Source organism: Aspergillus stella-maris, assembly GCF_047715825.1.
Source record: "Aspergillus stella-maris strain CBS 113639 unplaced genomic scaffold BDV14scaffold_71, whole genome shotgun sequence".
NCBI lineage: Eukaryota > Fungi > Ascomycota > Eurotiomycetes > Eurotiales > Aspergillaceae > Aspergillus > Aspergillus stella-maris.
The window spans coordinates 98634-115917 of NW_027396865.1; the positions used below are offsets into that span (position 1 = coordinate 98634).

Genomic DNA, 17284 nt, shown 5'->3' on the forward strand with positions numbered 1-17284 from the left:
CAGCCCTGCAACCAGCATCAGAGTCAGACTCTCTGCATGTCTGCTCGCCTGCCCCATCCTGCATTCGTTGTCACACACTCTCTCTCTCATGCTGATCAGTCACTCTGTTCTTGACTCGGGGTAACGTTGCACCATCACAGACACACCAATGATCTCATTGCAGCTGGCTCTGACCGTCTATCTATGAACCCCGCCCAAAGGCCCAAGGCCCAACTAACTAGTTCAGCCCTGCCGTTATTCATCCAGAACAAGCATAAAGAAAACACCCACAAGTGAGTCCTGGCGCTCTTTGCTTTGTGGGCACACCAATCATCATAGCCTGCTCCTGCCTGAGTCATTTTCCTGCAATCCTCGCCCTACGAGATCCGGCTCTGCGCGGAAGCAAGGGAGGTCATCAGTAATGCATCCGTCATCTTCCAGACCACTCGGTTTGCCCCCAGCACGCTCTCCCGTGCTCCCCACGCCTTCCCATAATCTTGCCATTATCTAAGCCGATCCGTTGTTCCCGGTCTTTCCTTCTCTGTTGACCAATTGCCTTATTCTGCTCATGGGCCCTGTTGCCGCTGGTCCCGGCCCTCGATTCGCTCCCCTTTGCTGCCGGACAGCCGTCATTGCTGCTGCTGCTGCTACTTGCGGTTCTCGACCGCCTGCTGACCACACAATGTTTTCGTTTCCTTATAGTGCCTCCTCCTGCACCTAGCGCACCTACATTCTCGAGCCTGGATGCTCGCCCTCGTTCCTTGTTTCTGCTCTTCGCCCTCTCCATTACTTCCCTAGTACCTATAGTTGCTCGCCCCGCGGACCACCCTCCGCCGACCGCTATCTTATCGTCGCCCAGTGGAGCTATCCCAATTGGGAAAACATACATCAGTGGTGGCCCAGCCGTCCCCGCTACTTTGACCACCACGTCTGCTTCCTCGGACGCCGATAGTGCTAACCAGGATAACGAGGCTGAAGTCGCTCACTCACCTGCTTCACTTTCCGACCCCTCCGACGCTCCCGCCGTACCTAATACCTATGAGCAGATGGTTCAGAAGACTACCGCAGCAATTGTTACTCTCTCTTCACTTATCGCCTATGTGACCATTAACAGCGCCGTCCGTGCGGTGAAACCGTCGCTCTTTGTCTGGTACGAAGAGGATCAAGATGAAGAAAGTTGGATTGCTTCCTCGCCGCACTGGCTTGACCGGAAAGCCTGTCGGTGGTTCGGAGTTTGCGGTGCCACTCACTTTCACCCATTGCATCCGCGCCTCGGATATCGCAAAAGCGTATTGACCGAACCTGCACCCCAAGAACAAGAAATCCCGCCGTGGTGGGAATATTGGGGCAATGAGACCGACCATTCCGAGGAAGCATGGGATGAAGCAGAGCGATCCAGTCGACACATTCCCGACTACGTTCTTGAGTACGCCCCGCTGGTACATCTGTACTCTCTCGAGCAATTCTGGCCCTGTGATATCGCGGAACATCTCTGGCATATCACCCCGATGTTGAATTATACACCGATCAGTTCTCAATCGGACCATCCAACCCTCAGTAACCTTGATCAGCTGAATCAATGGGAATCTGGCTACAATGTCTTTCTCACCAGCAACGATAATGTGGAAAACCATCCGTCGTGGATGGGAGGAGAGAAGAATATTCCAAGCCCTCCCGACGAGGAACTTGAGCAGTCATGGGCCGACTGGGACGGCCGGGTAGACGGAGCCTTCCCCGAAGATACACCTGAGAATCGGGCCAAATGGTTTGATACGCAGCTGCCCCTGCAGGACAGGGAAGCCGAAGATATACCGCTAGATAAGCTTGGCTATCTCATGCCAGACGAAGAACAAGTACGCGATGAACTCAGGAAACGGTATGGCGGCGAACCGATATCTATCCGGGAGCTAGGTGGACGAAGCGAAGCACCTGCTATTCTACTTACCATTGACAAGGGTAATGGCATCTTGGATGCTTTTTGGTTCTATTTCTACAGCTTCAATCTGGGCAATGAGGTTTTCAATGTGCGGTTCGGTAACCATATTGGAGATTGGGAGCATTGTCTTGTGCGATTTCATCATGGAAAGCCTAAGGCGCTCTTCTTCAGCGCTCATTCTGGGGGTGAAGCATATAGTTACGAGGCTGTGGAAAAGATTGGACAACGAGTAAGCGAAATCTTGCACGTGCTCCGTGATATGCATCCGCGCTAATTCTTTCATCAGCCAGTCATATACTCGGCCACTGGCACACATGCCATGTATGCCACTCCTGGGGAGCATCCATACATTCTTCCCGGCGGAATCCTTCATGATAGAACAGACCGCGGCCCCCTTTGGGATCCACTGCTGAACTCCCACATGTATACGTACGATCATATTGGGGACACCCTCCGCGCGTCAACTCGAAACCCGACCTCGCCAACTGAATGGTTCGACTTCACTGGTCATTGGGGCGACAAGTTCTATCCCTTGGGAGATGGTCGGCAGTATCGCTTTGCAGGGCAGTACCATTATGTGAATGGACCCCTCGGCCCCAAATTCAAGCACCTTGATCGCCACAAGGTATGCCAGGGACCCGACGAAGCGCCCTGCGTTATCAAAGATTTTATCGGCGAGAAAAAGCGGGCCAAACGCTGGTCCACCTATGGGACGGGAAACCCTAACGACAACGCCAAATGATGCTACTGATCTGGTCATCGGTCAACCCTGCCGTCTGAGACGCTGTGGTCTTACTCACGTTTATGCCCTTTGCACCTTACTCGTCACTGCTAGTCAGTCACTTCTCGTTTATTGTTACGTCTGCTTTCCGCGCTCGATATCCTTTTGCAGCTGGCATGCGTATTCATACATGGTATACCCCATACGTTATCCTTACTCGATTTTGTTGAGATTCCCCTCCTTTGGCTCTAGAGGGCTTTAAGAACGAAATACCCACAAAGACAGATCAGATGAGTTCCACGATTGTCAAGCCACGAGGGCTGGAGTTCACGGTTCCTATCCTCGGACGTTCGACATAGTAGGTGGTCTTGGATGTTTATTAGACACTTGTCGAGAAATATAGATCGTTCATATAAATTGTTCTCTACCAGCTTGTAGCTTTGTAATTATCCACGTCCCACATCAATCAAGGAATGATCCTTAAAATCACCATTCAGAAGGCTGACCATCGGATATCGAACCAAAGAAAGAGCCAATCTCTACGAAGACCAACCCACAGAAGTGATTATATCAAAACGATCTGATTATCCATATCCACAATATCAAAATCAATATCGATATCAATCTGACCTGCCACTGAAGGATGAAGTGAAAAGTAAAGAAATTAGAAAGGAAAGAAAGACCTCAATGTAAAGAACGAGAAAAAACGAGAAACTCATGCTCAGATTCAGATGGAAGACCGGAATTCAGTCGAAAGCTTTGGAAAAATCTGGAATAACCCATATTATGAAACGCCTTGAAAAAGAAGAAAATGGTTCGAACTTCAAAGTTACTCAACCAAGCGGCCTTGAGCTTGTAGCCAGACAGGAAGAAAAAGGAGAAGAAAAAGAAAAAGAGAACGAAAAACGTAAAGGAAAGATCACTGGAAGGAGATCGATTCGATGGACATGATGGTTGAAAATAGAAGAACGCCCCAAGAGAATAGGATGGGTAGGTCCAGCCAGGAACGCCAGACAGATAAAACAAGCAGATGAGGAATCAAGAGAGAAGGAAAGCGCAGAGGGAAGGTATAATGAAACGAAAGAAAACAAGAGCAAGGAAACAATCCAATCCCATATCCATTTGACTCCGCCTCAATACGATGAATAATAAACTAACTCCGTGGTCCCAGACTCCTGGGCAACAAATGCAATGTTCGAATCTCGATGTTTGGTCCACCCTCTACAACAGCGTCGAATGGTGTATTGAAAGTATGAGGAAACAAGGTTAGAATGGCGCCCCAGAATAGCGAACGACTTCAACGGTAGAAGGTCATGTTCGTCCTGCCCGTCTGCGTAAGCCGAATTCCTGTTCTTGCAATTCACGAATCAAGCGTAGGCTTTCAGCATCCGCATCGCCGTCGAGGAAGTTCGTTTGATCCGGCTTTTGTGCCTTGCCTTGCTGGCCAAGGAACGCAGAGGATAAGGCATGCCGGTCAGATTTCTTGTCCATCGAAGGGGAGAAGCTCTTCTTGCTATGGGATGAAGACGGTCGAGATGCAGACTTCTTTGAGCTAGAAGGCGCTCCCGGCGTAGTTTTCCGCACACTGCCACTGAAGGACGAGCGGCGCGCAGGCTGAGGATTCGTCGTCGTAGACTTGGTATTCTTGACAAAATGAACCTCAGGCATGTATCGCTCAACATGTCGCGGCTGGCGTGAAGAATGACGAGACCCAGATGAAGGGGTGTACATGGCGGATGCATTGTCCCCTTCCCCGTCAATGTGATCATGTATGTCATTCTCATCTGCCAACGAAGTTGGTGGCGATACCAACGTGGCCGCTGGCTTGGGAACAGTAGCGGCCAGCTCTTTGCTAGCAACTGTGTCGGCCTGGAAAGCGGGCGGCGACGCGTATAGATTTTGATCAGACTGCGGATGGCCCTCTGCGAGATATATGTCCACATCTTGTGTGCTGCTTTTGCGTACAGATTTGTCAAGCGGTCCGTTGTGTATGGGGGCCGATGAATGCGTAGAACTATCGGCTGGTCGGTGGTTTGTATGTACTGGTCTTGCGACTGGTGAAGTGCTTTCCTGCTTTGGTCGTTTGGTTGAGCTAGATGCAGGCCCTTCGTCGTTCCGCTGTCGTTTCGCTAGGTTGGTCGCTCGCGGCTTGGACCGCTCCTGAGCTTTGACGGGATCAATCCTGCCATACTCGTCGTGAATGCAACGTCGCTGTGGGAATTAGCGCGAGCATAACAAATTATGTGGGTCTGAATGTATACGAACCTTGCTCTTCCGGCAATCATCACAAGCTTTGCTGCGGCCTTTCTTAGCTGAATTTGCACCATCGGGACTAGCATCGCTAGCTTTGACTGCAGGACTATGCGGCGTGGCCGCGAACCCTGTAGCATAATTCGTCGAGAAATCCATGCGATCGACACCTTTGATACCATGGTGTCCGTTCTGGAGACCAGCTCCGGAAGCAATTGCCGCTAATGAGTTCAAGGCGGACGCCGCATCTTGCGCGGTAGGTGTGTGGTGCCCTAGACTAGATGCGCCAATGACCATTTGCTGTCCTGGTCCTCCGCCATTCTCTTCCTTGTGATGGCATCGAATCCTTCGCTTGCGGCAGGCGTCACAAGCAACACGTTTGGGACCAAGGCCAGAGCCGCGAGCAGCAGTTCGGTGCTTTGGGTTGGTGTCTTCGGTTATGACGGGTAATGGAACAAGCGTCGAGGGAGCTATATCAGGTAAGGGCGCGGTGCTTTCTTCTTCGACCACGGACTCCCTCTGAGAGTTATCGGCGGACCGGTCAGACACCCGCTGCACAGCTTGCCTCTCTGCATACGTTCGCTGGTTCTCCACGTTGCGCTCTGAGCGGCGACTGGGCCTTCCTGCGGGCTTCTTTTCCGTAAGGCTGAGTTTAGCATCCTTCTCAACGACGCCGGGACGAGTCCACTGGGGGGCCTTTTCGTTGCCCCGCTTCCACGCGGTCCATATTCCAAACGTCCGTATTATGTCGACCGGTTCCCCAAGCATTGCAGGTATGGATCTCTTAACGGAATTTCTGGTGTCAGCGGAGACGCCCTCAACGAGGTAACCACCAGCGATCAGCGCTGTCCTAAGAAGAAACTTCGCGAGGTCTGGAAGCCCCTCTAATTCAGCTTGTGAGTAGAACCTTGAGTTATGGTAAGGTGATCCCGTAGGCTCGGTGTTGGCCTGGTCTCCAAACTCATAATAAATTGGAAAGTCCCGGTGGAAACGATAGTTCTCATCCTGCGCAAAGGCATCCAACACACTTTGCGGCACCGGATCTTCCTCAAGATATCTCAGCACAGTGTACCACTGAATTTTTTGGAAGAAAGGATATCGGAATTTCAGCGGAACCTTGGTATCCTTCTCAATCGTCGCAATCTTGATCTGCATACCGTAGTTGAGCCTGGTTAAGAAGTTCCCACCAATTACCAAGCTATTCTCCGGAGTCCAGACGGCATGGATCCAGCCGGATGGAATAAGCATGGTATCTCCTTCAGACAGATCGACGCGATAGCACTCTTTTGTTTGATCACCCAAGAATGTAGAATCTTGAGCGGGTGAGTTACACCAGTCCTCATATTTCTTCAGATGCTTGTCTTTGGGTGGGATGAAGAAGAAGGTCTTTTTACCCTTGAGAATGTGGTAATAGACTGAGGAACCTCCGAAATCTATGTGAAAGTCGGTATAGCAGTCGGCCACTGACATCAGACAGTAAAATTGTACTTTCGGGTAGTTTCCAGTAGCTTTCAACTCCTCTGGCCAAACTGCATCCTGGAGATCGAGGTCACGCACAATCTTCGGCCGGCGGATCAGCTTGCCTAGTTTGCTTTGCGAGACTTCGAGGCTTATGACGTTGCGGACAACTTTGTCGCCAGTGCTTTCGTAGTAATCTGCCCATTTTTGCATGGTCCAACGTTTGTCTTCGCCATGCTGTGACTTAACATCGATGACCTCCACTCTCTCTTCGGGACCATAAAGCTCAGAAACTGCTCTCACGGTCAAACCCCGTGGTATTACCATGTCCAACTGGTCTTGGCCGCAATCAAGAACAGTTTCAGGGGTGCTATCTGGGAGATGATTCAAGACTTCATCGAACATTTCCTGCGTGGAAACTTCTTGGGCGAGATCGTCACAATCGGTGCTCGTGGCGGACGTCGCTGCTGACGTGTTGAATTCGGCCGGAATAACAATCGGTTCTGTCATGCCATTGCCTCGCTCAAAATACTCGGCAGTGACTAGCTCAGGACGCATGCGAGGGAAGCTCTCGGGTAGGAAGCGGATCCTGCTTTGTTTGATGGGCTCGATATAGTGGTGTTCCAGGGAATCTGTTGCAGATTTGACCAAGCCCTGGTTGAGACCCGCGTAGTCGATCGAGGTGCGAGCGCGCGACGACTTCCGGACAAACGTAGTCTGTCCGTGGACAGGCCGGCATGTCTTGCAGATGAACTTATCGACAGTCCTTATTTCACGATCATTTTTGAATCCAGCGCATACGATATGGAACCAGCGCTTGCAGCCATCACAGCTGATCCATGTGACGTCGTCTTGATCCGCGTTATCAATCGGTATTCGGACAAGGTTGCAAGTGGCACAGCTCGCTTGACTTGATCCGTTGAGCTCTACACCAAGTTCCTTCTTGAGCGACTGAGCCTCGGGGAAGGTGGGTGTCGAGTCAGCGGGCTTATGAGTACCAGGTTCAGGGTTTTCAACCATTGGCTTAGACTCGAAGCCCCAACCTCGGCCCCTAGAGTCTGTCTCCTGCCAATTTATAGGTGGTAGGGTCGAAGAGCTTGTGTTTGGCCTGAGACCTTGTATCGCGGGACGAGATATGGCGGCGGAGCCGTCCGATTGAGATCTTAACCGAGATGGAGGAACATTGTAGACCGCTGACTGATTAAGCACCATGCTTTCGTAGTTTGTATCCCAGTATGTGCTGACGTTACTCTCCTTGATTTGGCCTTGAGGATGGAAGGTGTTGTGGTGGGAGGACTCGTCCACGCTGACGCGCTTTGCGGAATGCATCGGTGGGTGAGGATTCGCTGGTCGCGCAAAGTTCAAGAGAAGCTCCGCATCAGTCTTCATGCTATCGGAGATTGAAGGAGGGTTCGCGACGGGCACAGCATTCGATCGGTGCTGGGTATATGAGGACTCGTCTTTCTCTGATCGGGGTCGTTTTGCCGGGCGTTCAATCGATTCTGTCGGTTCGGAGGGGAAAAGCGGTAGATTGGAGTGAGGTTTTGGTGAAGAATGAGGGTACGGAAGAGGTGTAAAGGTAGGACTTGTCGCTAGCGCGATCGTCGCAAGGGTATCAATGGTTGAGCTGGACCGGCCATGACCCGACCGATGGGTGGCCGGAGCATCAACGGGGGAGAATCTATTATCGCTCGGTGTGAAGCGGGCGTTGTCGGAGGTTGGAGGTCGTGAGGGTTCGCGATCAATCCGGGAGGTGCGGTCGCCGGTCTTCGAGCACGGCGAGATGGGTTCAACGGCGCGTCGCGGAGGGGAAGGGGTACGGTATCGCAGCGGCCGGCTACCGATAGGAGCCACGAAAGAGGTGGCGCTGATCATCGTGAAGGCCGAGTGTGAAAGAAAAGAGTGAAAGAAAAAATGGGGGGATGAAGAAGGAAATGGCCGCGGAGGTAAGTAGACTTGCTCGCGGAAAGCAGATGCAAAGCGGAGGGGTAGTCAACCACACGGGCTAGGAGAGGGCCACCGCAGGTGAATGGAAAGTCATTCCTGGCAGGAAGACAACCGCGCGGTGCACAATGAGATGGAAGTCGATACGAGAGCGAGGGAAAGGCGCCGGAACGGAGGAGAGACCAGTTGACGAAGGATAGGTAGCACGGCGCAGCGCTGGAAGTTGAGGGGAAGAAGTCAAGAAAGCCGGACGGAGCACCGAGAACACCGCGACTGCAGGCAGATAAGAGGGAGCAATTGCAGCGGAGCCGGGCCTCGGGGACTCGATGATTCTCAGGATGGCCGGGTCACTGCTGCACGCGACGACGGCGAAATTGAGCGCGAAAGATGGGTGATGGAGAGGGGAGCAGCAGAAGCAGAGACTCAGAGACGCTCGGAGAGTTGAGAATCAATACTGATGCCTGAAGCCTCAGGCAGAATGTCGTTTGCGGCCGACTAGTCCGACTACCAGTAGGTAGGCTGTGTCGCAAGCTCATGGGACAACTGAGAAAAAGCAATTCACTCTTTCGAAAGCTGGGGCTGTGAGTATCAGACTGCAACTTTTTTACACTAGCATCTCAATTGTCTTACCATTGGTGTTTGGGGTGTTATTGAACTGTCTATAGAAGTGAGGCTCCGGATGACCTGATGAGACTAGTCCGAAAAGAAACGAAGGTTCTCCTCCGATTCTCGCGACCAAATTGCCTTCGACCTTAAACCCTTCTACTACCTCCCTCTTCCTCTCTTCTCTCTTTTTTTCAACACTCGCAAACTCCGTCTGGGGTTCTGATTCATCATCATTCAACCCAATATCACAAATTTTCAATACCTTCTACCTGAGGATGAGCCGGAAGCTCGCTCCTGAAGCCAACAGGTCGGTCTTGGACATACCCCTCCCGCTGCACCACCGATAAGGATGCCCGCATCTGCATCTTTGTGGTCATGCTGCATTTCAATATGGAGTTAAGTTACTGACGATTACCAGGATTCTCTTTGTCAAGAACCTCAAGTATGCCATGCCCGTCTTCCCCAGTCTCCCAGGTTCCCAGAGAGCCTCTCCTGCCGCAACCGACAATGGCCCATCGCATCGAGTTGAGATACTAACAAGCAAATAGCTACAACGTTACTGCAGAGCAGCTCTTTGATCTCTTCGGAAAGTTCGGACCTATTCGGTATGCCCCGCCCGGCGGCGACATCCTCTCATCAGCTCTGCCAGCGCGCTGACTTTTCTCTTTTGCAGACAAATACGACAGGGAATTGCGAACAACTCCAAGGGTACTGCATTTGTGGTTTACGAAGACGTACACGACGCCAAACAGGCATGCGATAAGCTCAATGGATTCAACTTTCAGAACAGATATCTCGTCGGTATGTTTGTCAATGTCAACTAAGGAAACCTTTGAAATTTGGGGGATCCGAGCTAATCGGTTTTGTCACTCCAGTCCTATATCACCAGCCGGAGAAGATGGTCAAGTCGAAAGAGGACTTGGCGGAAAGGCAAGAGAATTTGGAACGTCTCAAACAACAACATGGTATAGAATGACGTGACGATTTTCCTTTCATCGCTTACTCTGTATGTCCTCTGCATTTTGCAAGACATGAGAATTCGCGCGCTATCTTTAGTCGGCTGCGGGGTTTTCGGCGTTTAATCTTTGCTTCTCACTCATATGGGTTTCACGGCTCTCGTTCATGGGTTTTGAGGGCTGGTAGGTAGAATGACATGCTTCTCTGGCTTTTGCTCCAGGAAGAGGATGGGGATTCCAAAGCGGATTGTGAATATTGCACCGCTCTGTTACTGCTATCAATATCATCATATCATCTGCCGGTCATGGCCAACATATGGCACGGCAAACCTAAGAGGCACATGAGGTTTACCGTAGACAGTTGTACTAAGTGCAAAAATGCTCAAGTACACATGCGGGGATCTGGCCAGTGACGATTGACAAGGACCCTGAATCTCGAAGATCTATGGAGTAGTGCATTGCTAGCAGCTTAGCATCGTGAGCTCCTGAGCCTGTATCCACTCGCGCGGCATCGCACTGTAGCCCAGCCACTCAGGCCCACTGATTAAGCGGACGGTGAGGTTTCGTGTACTTTGTATGGTGAATGACGGTACAAAACCCGCCCGGCTGGACAAATAGCATGTGTCTAGGTTGGGGCATGGACAAGGTGCAGGTGATATATTTCCGCAGCTTCTCGCATGTCCCGTCTCCAATGCATTTCTAGAACCCTCAACCATTCATAGTCGTCGTGCAACTCAAGCGCAGGATTCGACATATTGCCAGCGCTTCGAGCAGAAGACTACATACATAGAGACTTATCACAATCAATTCGAGACACGCCAGCTCCATTTGCGCAAGCCAAGGCCAAGGTCTATCAGTGACTATCAGCAAGCGCGGCGCTAACGACCGGTCTGGGCACGCTAACTTGAAGCAGCAGCCGGCGCCCGTGGACCCCGTCGGGTGCTAATCACAAGCCTGCGGGGGCTGTGAAGGAACCTGGAAGGGCCAAAGAGCCAAAGGGTCTCTCAAACAAGACTCAGATCCCGAGACATCGTCCCTCCGTCCAGGCTGGTTCTGGCTTCTTGCTGGCGAGACTGTCTACTTTTCCCTTCACCTCCATTCTCCTCTTCTCCTCTCATCACCTCTTATCCAGCGATTTCATGACCCTTTCTTGATTTCCCCGGTGTATGCACGTCATTATTCACCCGCCGAACTGAGACTGAGAGCCGCTCGCTACCACTACTCTGACGACACACCGCAGTCTCGCCTCTCGATCTTGGCCGCTGATTCTTCGTCGGGCTGGACGAAGTTGAACTCAGCATGGCTATCCTTTCGCTTCCGTCGTCGTCCGCAGCGTTGTTGATGTTTGTTCTCTTCAGCCTCGGATCGAATGCCTCGGAGCCTCCAACTGGTGCCATCACGACTCCATCACCAGTTTCAACATCGCCAGCTGCTTCGTATACGCCGATGAGCTCGGACTCACCAGGAGATGATGAAGATAATGGAGAGTGCCGTCTCCTTGGGCCGTTCTCACTGCTTGTTCAGGCGTCTTTAGGATTGCTGGCGTTATTATCGCTCGTTTACAAACGATGGAGGGAACGTCCTCAACGACCGGTTAAGGTGTGGGCATTTGATGCATCGAAACAAGTGTTTGGATCGTCCATGCTACATCTCCTGAACCTGCTTATGTCCATGTTTTCTGCCGGACAATTTGAGATCACCAGCAAATACAAGCCGAATCCATGCTCGTTTTATTTGCTGAATTTGGGAATTGATGTGAGTCACCCTACGATTCGAAATACTACCAGCTTGAACTACTACTGACATATCAAACAGACCACGCTTGGTATTCCCATTTTGATCTTCACCCTCCACTTCCTGAACCGCTTGGCCAAGTATACACCTCTCGCGAACCCTCCGGAATCCATCGAATCGGGAAATTATGACAGCCCACCGCGTGCTTGGTGGTGGTTTAAGCAGTCGGTGATTTACTTCATGGGTCTTTTGGGCATGAAGATATGCGTCTTCTTCCTCATTCAGATGGTCCCCTTTATCGTCCAAGTTGGCGACTGGGCCTTGCGATGGACCGAAGGCAACACTGCTGTTCAAATCATCTTCGTCATGCTACTCTTCCCGGTTATTATGAATGCGATTCAGTACTACATCATCGATATCTTCATCAAGAAGCCGGTCTCCGAGTCCCACGATGCCGATGACAACAGTACGTCAAGCGACAACGACCGCGACGACCGACATGCTTTGCTAGCTGGCTTAGATGATGATGATGGATCTGAAGATGATGCGTCAATAAGGAGCGACGAGAGGACTCTACACGGCGGCCCTGTGCCATTCAAAGAAGCTTTGGACCGGTTAGAGTCTCCCGAACCGAACCCCGTGGGCTCGCTGGAATCTGGTTCGACACCGACTTTTAATAGTCCTCGCGGATACGATACGTCGTCTACGAATGACAATGCACGACCGAAAACTCCCTGATGATTTGTTCTATGGCGTTCTATGTTGGCGTTTGGAGACCTGGTGGCTTCGCGTTTTCCGGACATGTCGAATTAGCTCGTTCCACCAATGCGCTGTATTGCAATATACTTCATAAACCAACTACATTCTCCGCAAGAATACTTCTCTCTAGTAGATTCGCTCCGTAAAATGTACTGATATCGAAAGTACAGTATGCCTGAGGCTTCACATATGCACCGCTGCACCGCTGTATACACCGCCGAATTCTGCCGCCGGGAAGAAAAATTATTTTGTCGATGCTCGATCGACTTCTCCGCAACATCTTGCTAGTGGAGTCATTGAGTTGACTTTTCTTCTTTAATCCTCCACCTGCCGAGTCTGATTTTGCCAGGCTCAGTGATCAGCCACGATGCCCAAAACAACCAAACAAAAGAACTCCCGCGAGGAGAAGGTCCTCGAGAAAGATGAGGCAGAGAAGAAGCTGGAGAGCATGCTCTTCGGCGACAGTGACGAATTCCAAAGCGCATTGAAAAACGGACATGGTTCCAATGCTTTTGCGCTTACAACAATATCCGATGAGAGTGCCGATGAAGCGGAGGGGGATCAGGAGGAGGAGAACTTGGAGGACATGGCCGATGATGATGTATGTGAAGAGCTGCGCGAAAACTGGGTGATTATGCTAATACCGGCAATAGCTTTTCTTCCTCGACTCTGGCGCCGGCCCTGTCTCAACAGACCTCGAGTCGCCCGCTACACCCGCCGAAGATCAAGATGAGGAGGACTTGAACGAGCTCCCCGCACTGTGGCACGACAGCGACGACGAGCGCATCACGGTCTCTCTAGCCGGCAACAACAGGCTGAGGAAGCTGCGCGTTAACGAGGCGGAGGATATAATCAGCGGAAAGGAGTACATTCGGCGGCTGCGCAGGCAGTATCTGCAGCTGCACCCCACGCCGGACTGGGCCAACCCTAACCTGAACAAGAAGGCCGGCGAAGACGAGGATGACAGTGAACGTGTGGACGAGATGGATACGGACGAGGAGGAAACGACCCTTACACAACCGCTCGCGAAGCTCTTGCAGACCATCGACTTTACCAAGATGGAGACGACGAGCGCAACAGGTGGCAGACCAAATCTGCGCAAGGAAGTCATTGGTATCCAGCGACTGAAGGACATTGGAAAGGACCAACCGGTATGTTCACCAAAACCCAACTTCTATATACCATTCCACCACATCATTGACTATTATATTCAATCCAGTCCGCCGTCAGCTCCCTAACCTTCCACCCGCACCACCCCCTAATCCTCTCCTCCGGCCCCGCCTCAACCCTGTTCATCCACCACGTCGCCCCCGACGCACCAACCCCCCACCCGCTCCTAACATCCCTGCACATCCGCAAAACTCCCATAACAGCATCCTCCTTCTCCACCCCCAGCGGCTCCCAAATCTACGCCTCCGGCCGCCGCCGCTACTTCCACATCTGGGACCTCAACACCGGCAAAGTCGCCAAGATCAATGGCTCGGCCGACCGGCGCGAGGAGCAAAAGTCCATGGAGCACTTCAAGCTCTCGCCCTGCGGCCGATTCATTGGTCTCGTAGGCTCAACGAAGAAGGGAGGCGGTGTCATTAACATCCACACTACGAATTCCGCGCAGTGGGTTGCGCAGGTGCGTGTTGATGGGCGCGGCGGTGTCGCTGATTTCGACTGGTGGAGGGACGGAAACGGCCTTACGGCCGTTAACCTTAACGGTGAGGTCTCGGAGTGGGACGGCAAATTGAACCGCATCGTTGCACGCTGGAAGGACGCCGGCGGCGTAGGCACAACTGTCCTTCGTCTCGGCGGTACTCTCGACCCGTCGATCTCCGCGCTCGGCGGCCACAGGTACATCGCCATCGGATCTCGCTCGGGCATCGTAAACATCTACGACCGAACAGCCTGGTCAACAGCATACACAGCCTCCCTCTCCACCAACAAATCCTCCAAATCTCAACCCAAGCCAACAGCAACAACAGACATAATTCCCGCAAACCCAGAACCCCTCCGCGCCCTCGACCAACTCGTCACAAGCATAAGTCACATTGCCTTTGCGCCGGACGGGCAATTCCTCGTTATGGCCTCTGAGACGAAGAAGGATGCGCTGAGGATCGTGCACTTACCTTCTGCGACGGTTTATAGGAATTGGCCTACGCAGAGCACGCCGCTGGGACGGGTTACTAGTGTGGCGATTAGTCCGAACTCGGAGTATTTGGCTGTTGGGAATGATAGGGGGAAGATTCGGTTGTGGCAGATTACGGGGTAGATGGACTCCGTAGGTAGGGATGAGGATGAGGGGTTTCGAGGGAAGGGGGGGTATGTTGGGTATAGATACGTGGTTTGCATGTTGCATAGCATACTCTGTATATGAATCAAAATAAAGGTTATGTTACAATATGACATTCTGAAAACTTTCGAAATATGGACGCACATGTCGATGATCAAGTAATCATGTCTTTCAAAGGCTGAATCATGAAACCTTGCTTGCTCTTCCGACTCTAATGTATAGTGTATATATAACCATCTACACACAGACCGAAATCCTCCAATCCTATCCAATTAGTCCATCCTAGCGCTTGCAACAATCAAAACACCATATCATACCGATCATAGACAATCAACAGGTCCATTGCCAAACACGCCTTTATGTTTATATCTTTGTTTATCTTTTATCTTCATGTATCCTTTATATCTAACAGAAAGCCTGCATCTCCTTCGCGTTGCGGATACCAGCAAGGTTACCGGCGCGGACACGCTTGAGCGTCAAAGCCGCAATAAGGGCTGCACCGACACCGGATCCATCCTCGGCAGCGTGGATGGTGACCTTGTCCTGCTCGGTGGGAGCCCAGTCCAAAATCTCACGGAGGGCCTGGGCACCACGGGCCTTGAAGTGCGGGTACTTGGTGAAGACGGAGCCATCAGCACCGACGTGGCAAGCGTCGATGTTCTTCTTCTTGCAAATGGCCGCGACACCGCAGGCGGAAAGACGGGCTGCGCGGGTTCCGATGAGTTCGGCGAGGCGGCGCATCAACTCGAGTTCCGCGCTGGTGGCTTTGATCTTCAGTTTTTGTTGCACAAGGTCCTCGGTTTCAGTCAGGTTCTCATAGGGGTCTTCTTCGATGGCGGCGGGGAAGGAAGAGTCGAGGAGGTAAGGTGTGCGCAGAAGAGTGTGGTCTTGGTCGGCGAAGATGAGGCCAGGACGGCTGTCAAGGAGGTCGACGAGGGCAAGACGGAAGATCTCACCGAGGTACAGACCAGCAGTCATCTTTTCGAACGCCTGCTGGCCGGGACGGGGAGAGTCACGGTCGATGATGTGATCGTACTTGGTGAGAGGGAGGACGACGTGCTCGTTGTCGAAGGCGCCGTATTCGCAGTTGATGGCGATGGGCATGTCGGCGGGGAGGTTCATGTGGGCCAGCTTTGGTATCGAGCCGGCGTCTTCCATGTATGCGGCGTTGACACCGGTGCCGAAGATGCAGCCAATCTTCATGGCGGAGTCGGTGTACGAGGAGGCGATGAGGGTTCCAGTTGTGTCGTTGATCAAAGCGGCAACCTTGATGGGGAGACCCTGGATCAAGTTAGTATACACAAATTGAAGTTGTAGGTTGAGCTGCATACTCTGTCCTTGAAGCATTTCTCAAGAGGAGGAACAACGTCCTCGCCCTCAACACCGTCAATATCGAAGCCCTTGGTCCAGCGCTGGAGGACACCGTGATCAATGTAGTCCTGGGTGGCAGGGTAAGAGAAAGTGAAACCCAGCGGCAGCTGAGACAACTTCTGGTTCTCGTGGTGGTATTCGATGAACTGCTGGACACAGTCGACGGTGTATTCCCACAGCTCCTCCGCGGTACCCGTCTTGAGCTCCTCGGGCATTTTGTACTTGGACTGAATGATATCGAAGCCGCCTTTCTCGTCGGTCAGGGTGATTTCACAGACTCGCAGGTTGGTGCCGCCCATGTCAAGAGCGAGGAATGTGCCTTTCTCGTTGCCATCGGGGAATCCCATAACCCAGGTGACGTTCATAGGCTGTAGTTGGCTTGTTAGACAGTTGGATTTAAGGTTCGCTCCATTCGAAACCTACAATGTTACCGCCCTCGACGGAGAGACCTAGACACCCAAAGTTAGAGCTGTTCAAAGCTTGTTTGTGTTGATTTACTTACCCTTCTCGAGCTCCTTGACGAAGTGATCGACGACCTGCTTGAGCTTGGTCTTATCGACAGTGAAGACCTCTTCAAAGTGCTTGATCTGCTCCAGGAGGTCCTGGGGCATGTCCGTCATGGAACCTGGGACATGGTTAGGGAACCTCGTGGGCAGAGCTTTATCGGAGGAGCAGTGACGTACCCCTGCGGGAGGGACGGCGTTTGGGACCGAGGCCGACCATCTTGGATGAATGTGAGATTAAAGATGTAGGTGTAGAGAATGGATACGGGAGAGGAGGGGGAGGAAGGTAAAGGGGAGAAGTAAGGAGGAAAGATAAAGTAGGAAGAGTAATCAGAGACAGTGGACGGTGAACAGGTGCAGAGCAGTCCGGTTGGTGGGGGAGAGAGAGATTGTGGTGAGGGGCCTGGAGCTGTTCTCTGTCTGTAAGAATACCCCACACTCACCGGTGCTCTTTCTGTAATTGACCTGTCTCAATGATACCACTCTATTCTGATTACGATCTTTATTGTCATCAATTGCAAAGCCATGACCTTACTTTTGTCAGTACTCCGTATATCGACAAATTGTCCAAGAGGGGGATTGACATCATGCAGCATCATTATGGAGCTGCCAGCGCTGATCGACCACAATAACATCAATCTTATTAAGCACACTAGTGTAGCCCTATACAATCCTCCATCTCAGACTTCGATATCAATAGAGTTGAACTCAATATAGACTTCTCGGACTGCACTCCCTTTCTATCATGGAAGCAACCTCCGTCAAGCACTATATTACCTCATGTAG

General features: G+C 51.9%; 6 protein-coding genes across 6 annotated transcripts; 4 read left to right on the plus strand and 2 right to left on the minus strand.

Moving 5' to 3' along the window:
- The first annotated feature begins 10 nt into the window (after positions 1-10).
- BDV14DRAFT_181489 (uncharacterized protein) lies at positions 11-3040 on the plus strand. Its single transcript, XM_073770067.1, has 3 exons — positions 11-272; positions 682-2144; positions 2202-3040. Coding segments are annotated over exons 1-3 (1920 nt in total). The 5' UTR covers positions 11-271; the 3' UTR covers positions 2658-3040.
- Positions 3041-3767: 727 nt separating this feature from the next.
- On the minus strand, positions 3768-8679 carry jhd1 ([Histone H3]-lysine-36 demethylase). Its single transcript, XM_073766208.1, has 2 exons — positions 4902-8679; positions 3768-4847 (listed from the first exon to the last, which is right to left on the minus strand). Exons 1-2 carry the CDS (start codon positions 8217-8219, stop codon positions 3948-3950), a joined length of 4218 nt encoding a protein of 1405 aa, XP_073623915.1. The 5' UTR covers positions 8220-8679; the 3' UTR covers positions 3768-3947.
- A 348-nt stretch (positions 8680-9027) lies between these two features.
- BDV14DRAFT_181493 (putative pre-mRNA branch site protein p14) lies at positions 9028-10484 on the plus strand. The gene is made up of 5 exons (XM_073770068.1): positions 9028-9201; positions 9313-9336; positions 9443-9499; positions 9568-9695; positions 9770-10484. Exons 1-5 carry the CDS (start codon positions 9170-9172, stop codon positions 9868-9870), a joined length of 342 nt encoding a protein of 113 aa, XP_073623916.1. The 5' UTR covers positions 9028-9169; the 3' UTR covers positions 9871-10484.
- A 363-nt stretch (positions 10485-10847) lies between these two features.
- On the plus strand, positions 10848-12582 carry BDV14DRAFT_134835 (STIMATE family protein). Its single transcript, XM_073766210.1, has 2 exons — positions 10848-11605; positions 11666-12582. The coding sequence occupies exons 1-2, from the start codon at positions 11150-11152 to the stop codon at positions 12320-12322; spliced, it is 1113 nt and encodes a 370-aa protein (XP_073623917.1). The 5' UTR covers positions 10848-11149; the 3' UTR covers positions 12323-12582.
- Position 12583: 1 nt separating this feature from the next.
- BDV14DRAFT_134836 (WD40 repeat domain-containing protein) lies at positions 12584-14809 on the plus strand. Its single transcript, XM_073766211.1, has 3 exons — positions 12584-12944; positions 12997-13494; positions 13563-14809. The coding sequence occupies exons 1-3, from the start codon at positions 12711-12713 to the stop codon at positions 14601-14603; spliced, it is 1773 nt and encodes a 590-aa protein (XP_073623918.1). The 5' UTR covers positions 12584-12710; the 3' UTR covers positions 14604-14809.
- Positions 14809-16893, minus strand: BDV14DRAFT_134829 (putative hexokinase Kxk). The gene is made up of 4 exons (XM_073766209.1): positions 16498-16893; positions 16419-16444; positions 15956-16363; positions 14809-15905 (listed from the first exon to the last, which is right to left on the minus strand). The coding sequence occupies exons 1-4, from the start codon at positions 16613-16615 to the stop codon at positions 15030-15032; spliced, it is 1428 nt and encodes a 475-aa protein (XP_073623919.1). The 5' UTR covers positions 16616-16893; the 3' UTR covers positions 14809-15029.
- Between the last annotated feature and the right edge of the window lie 391 nt (positions 16894-17284).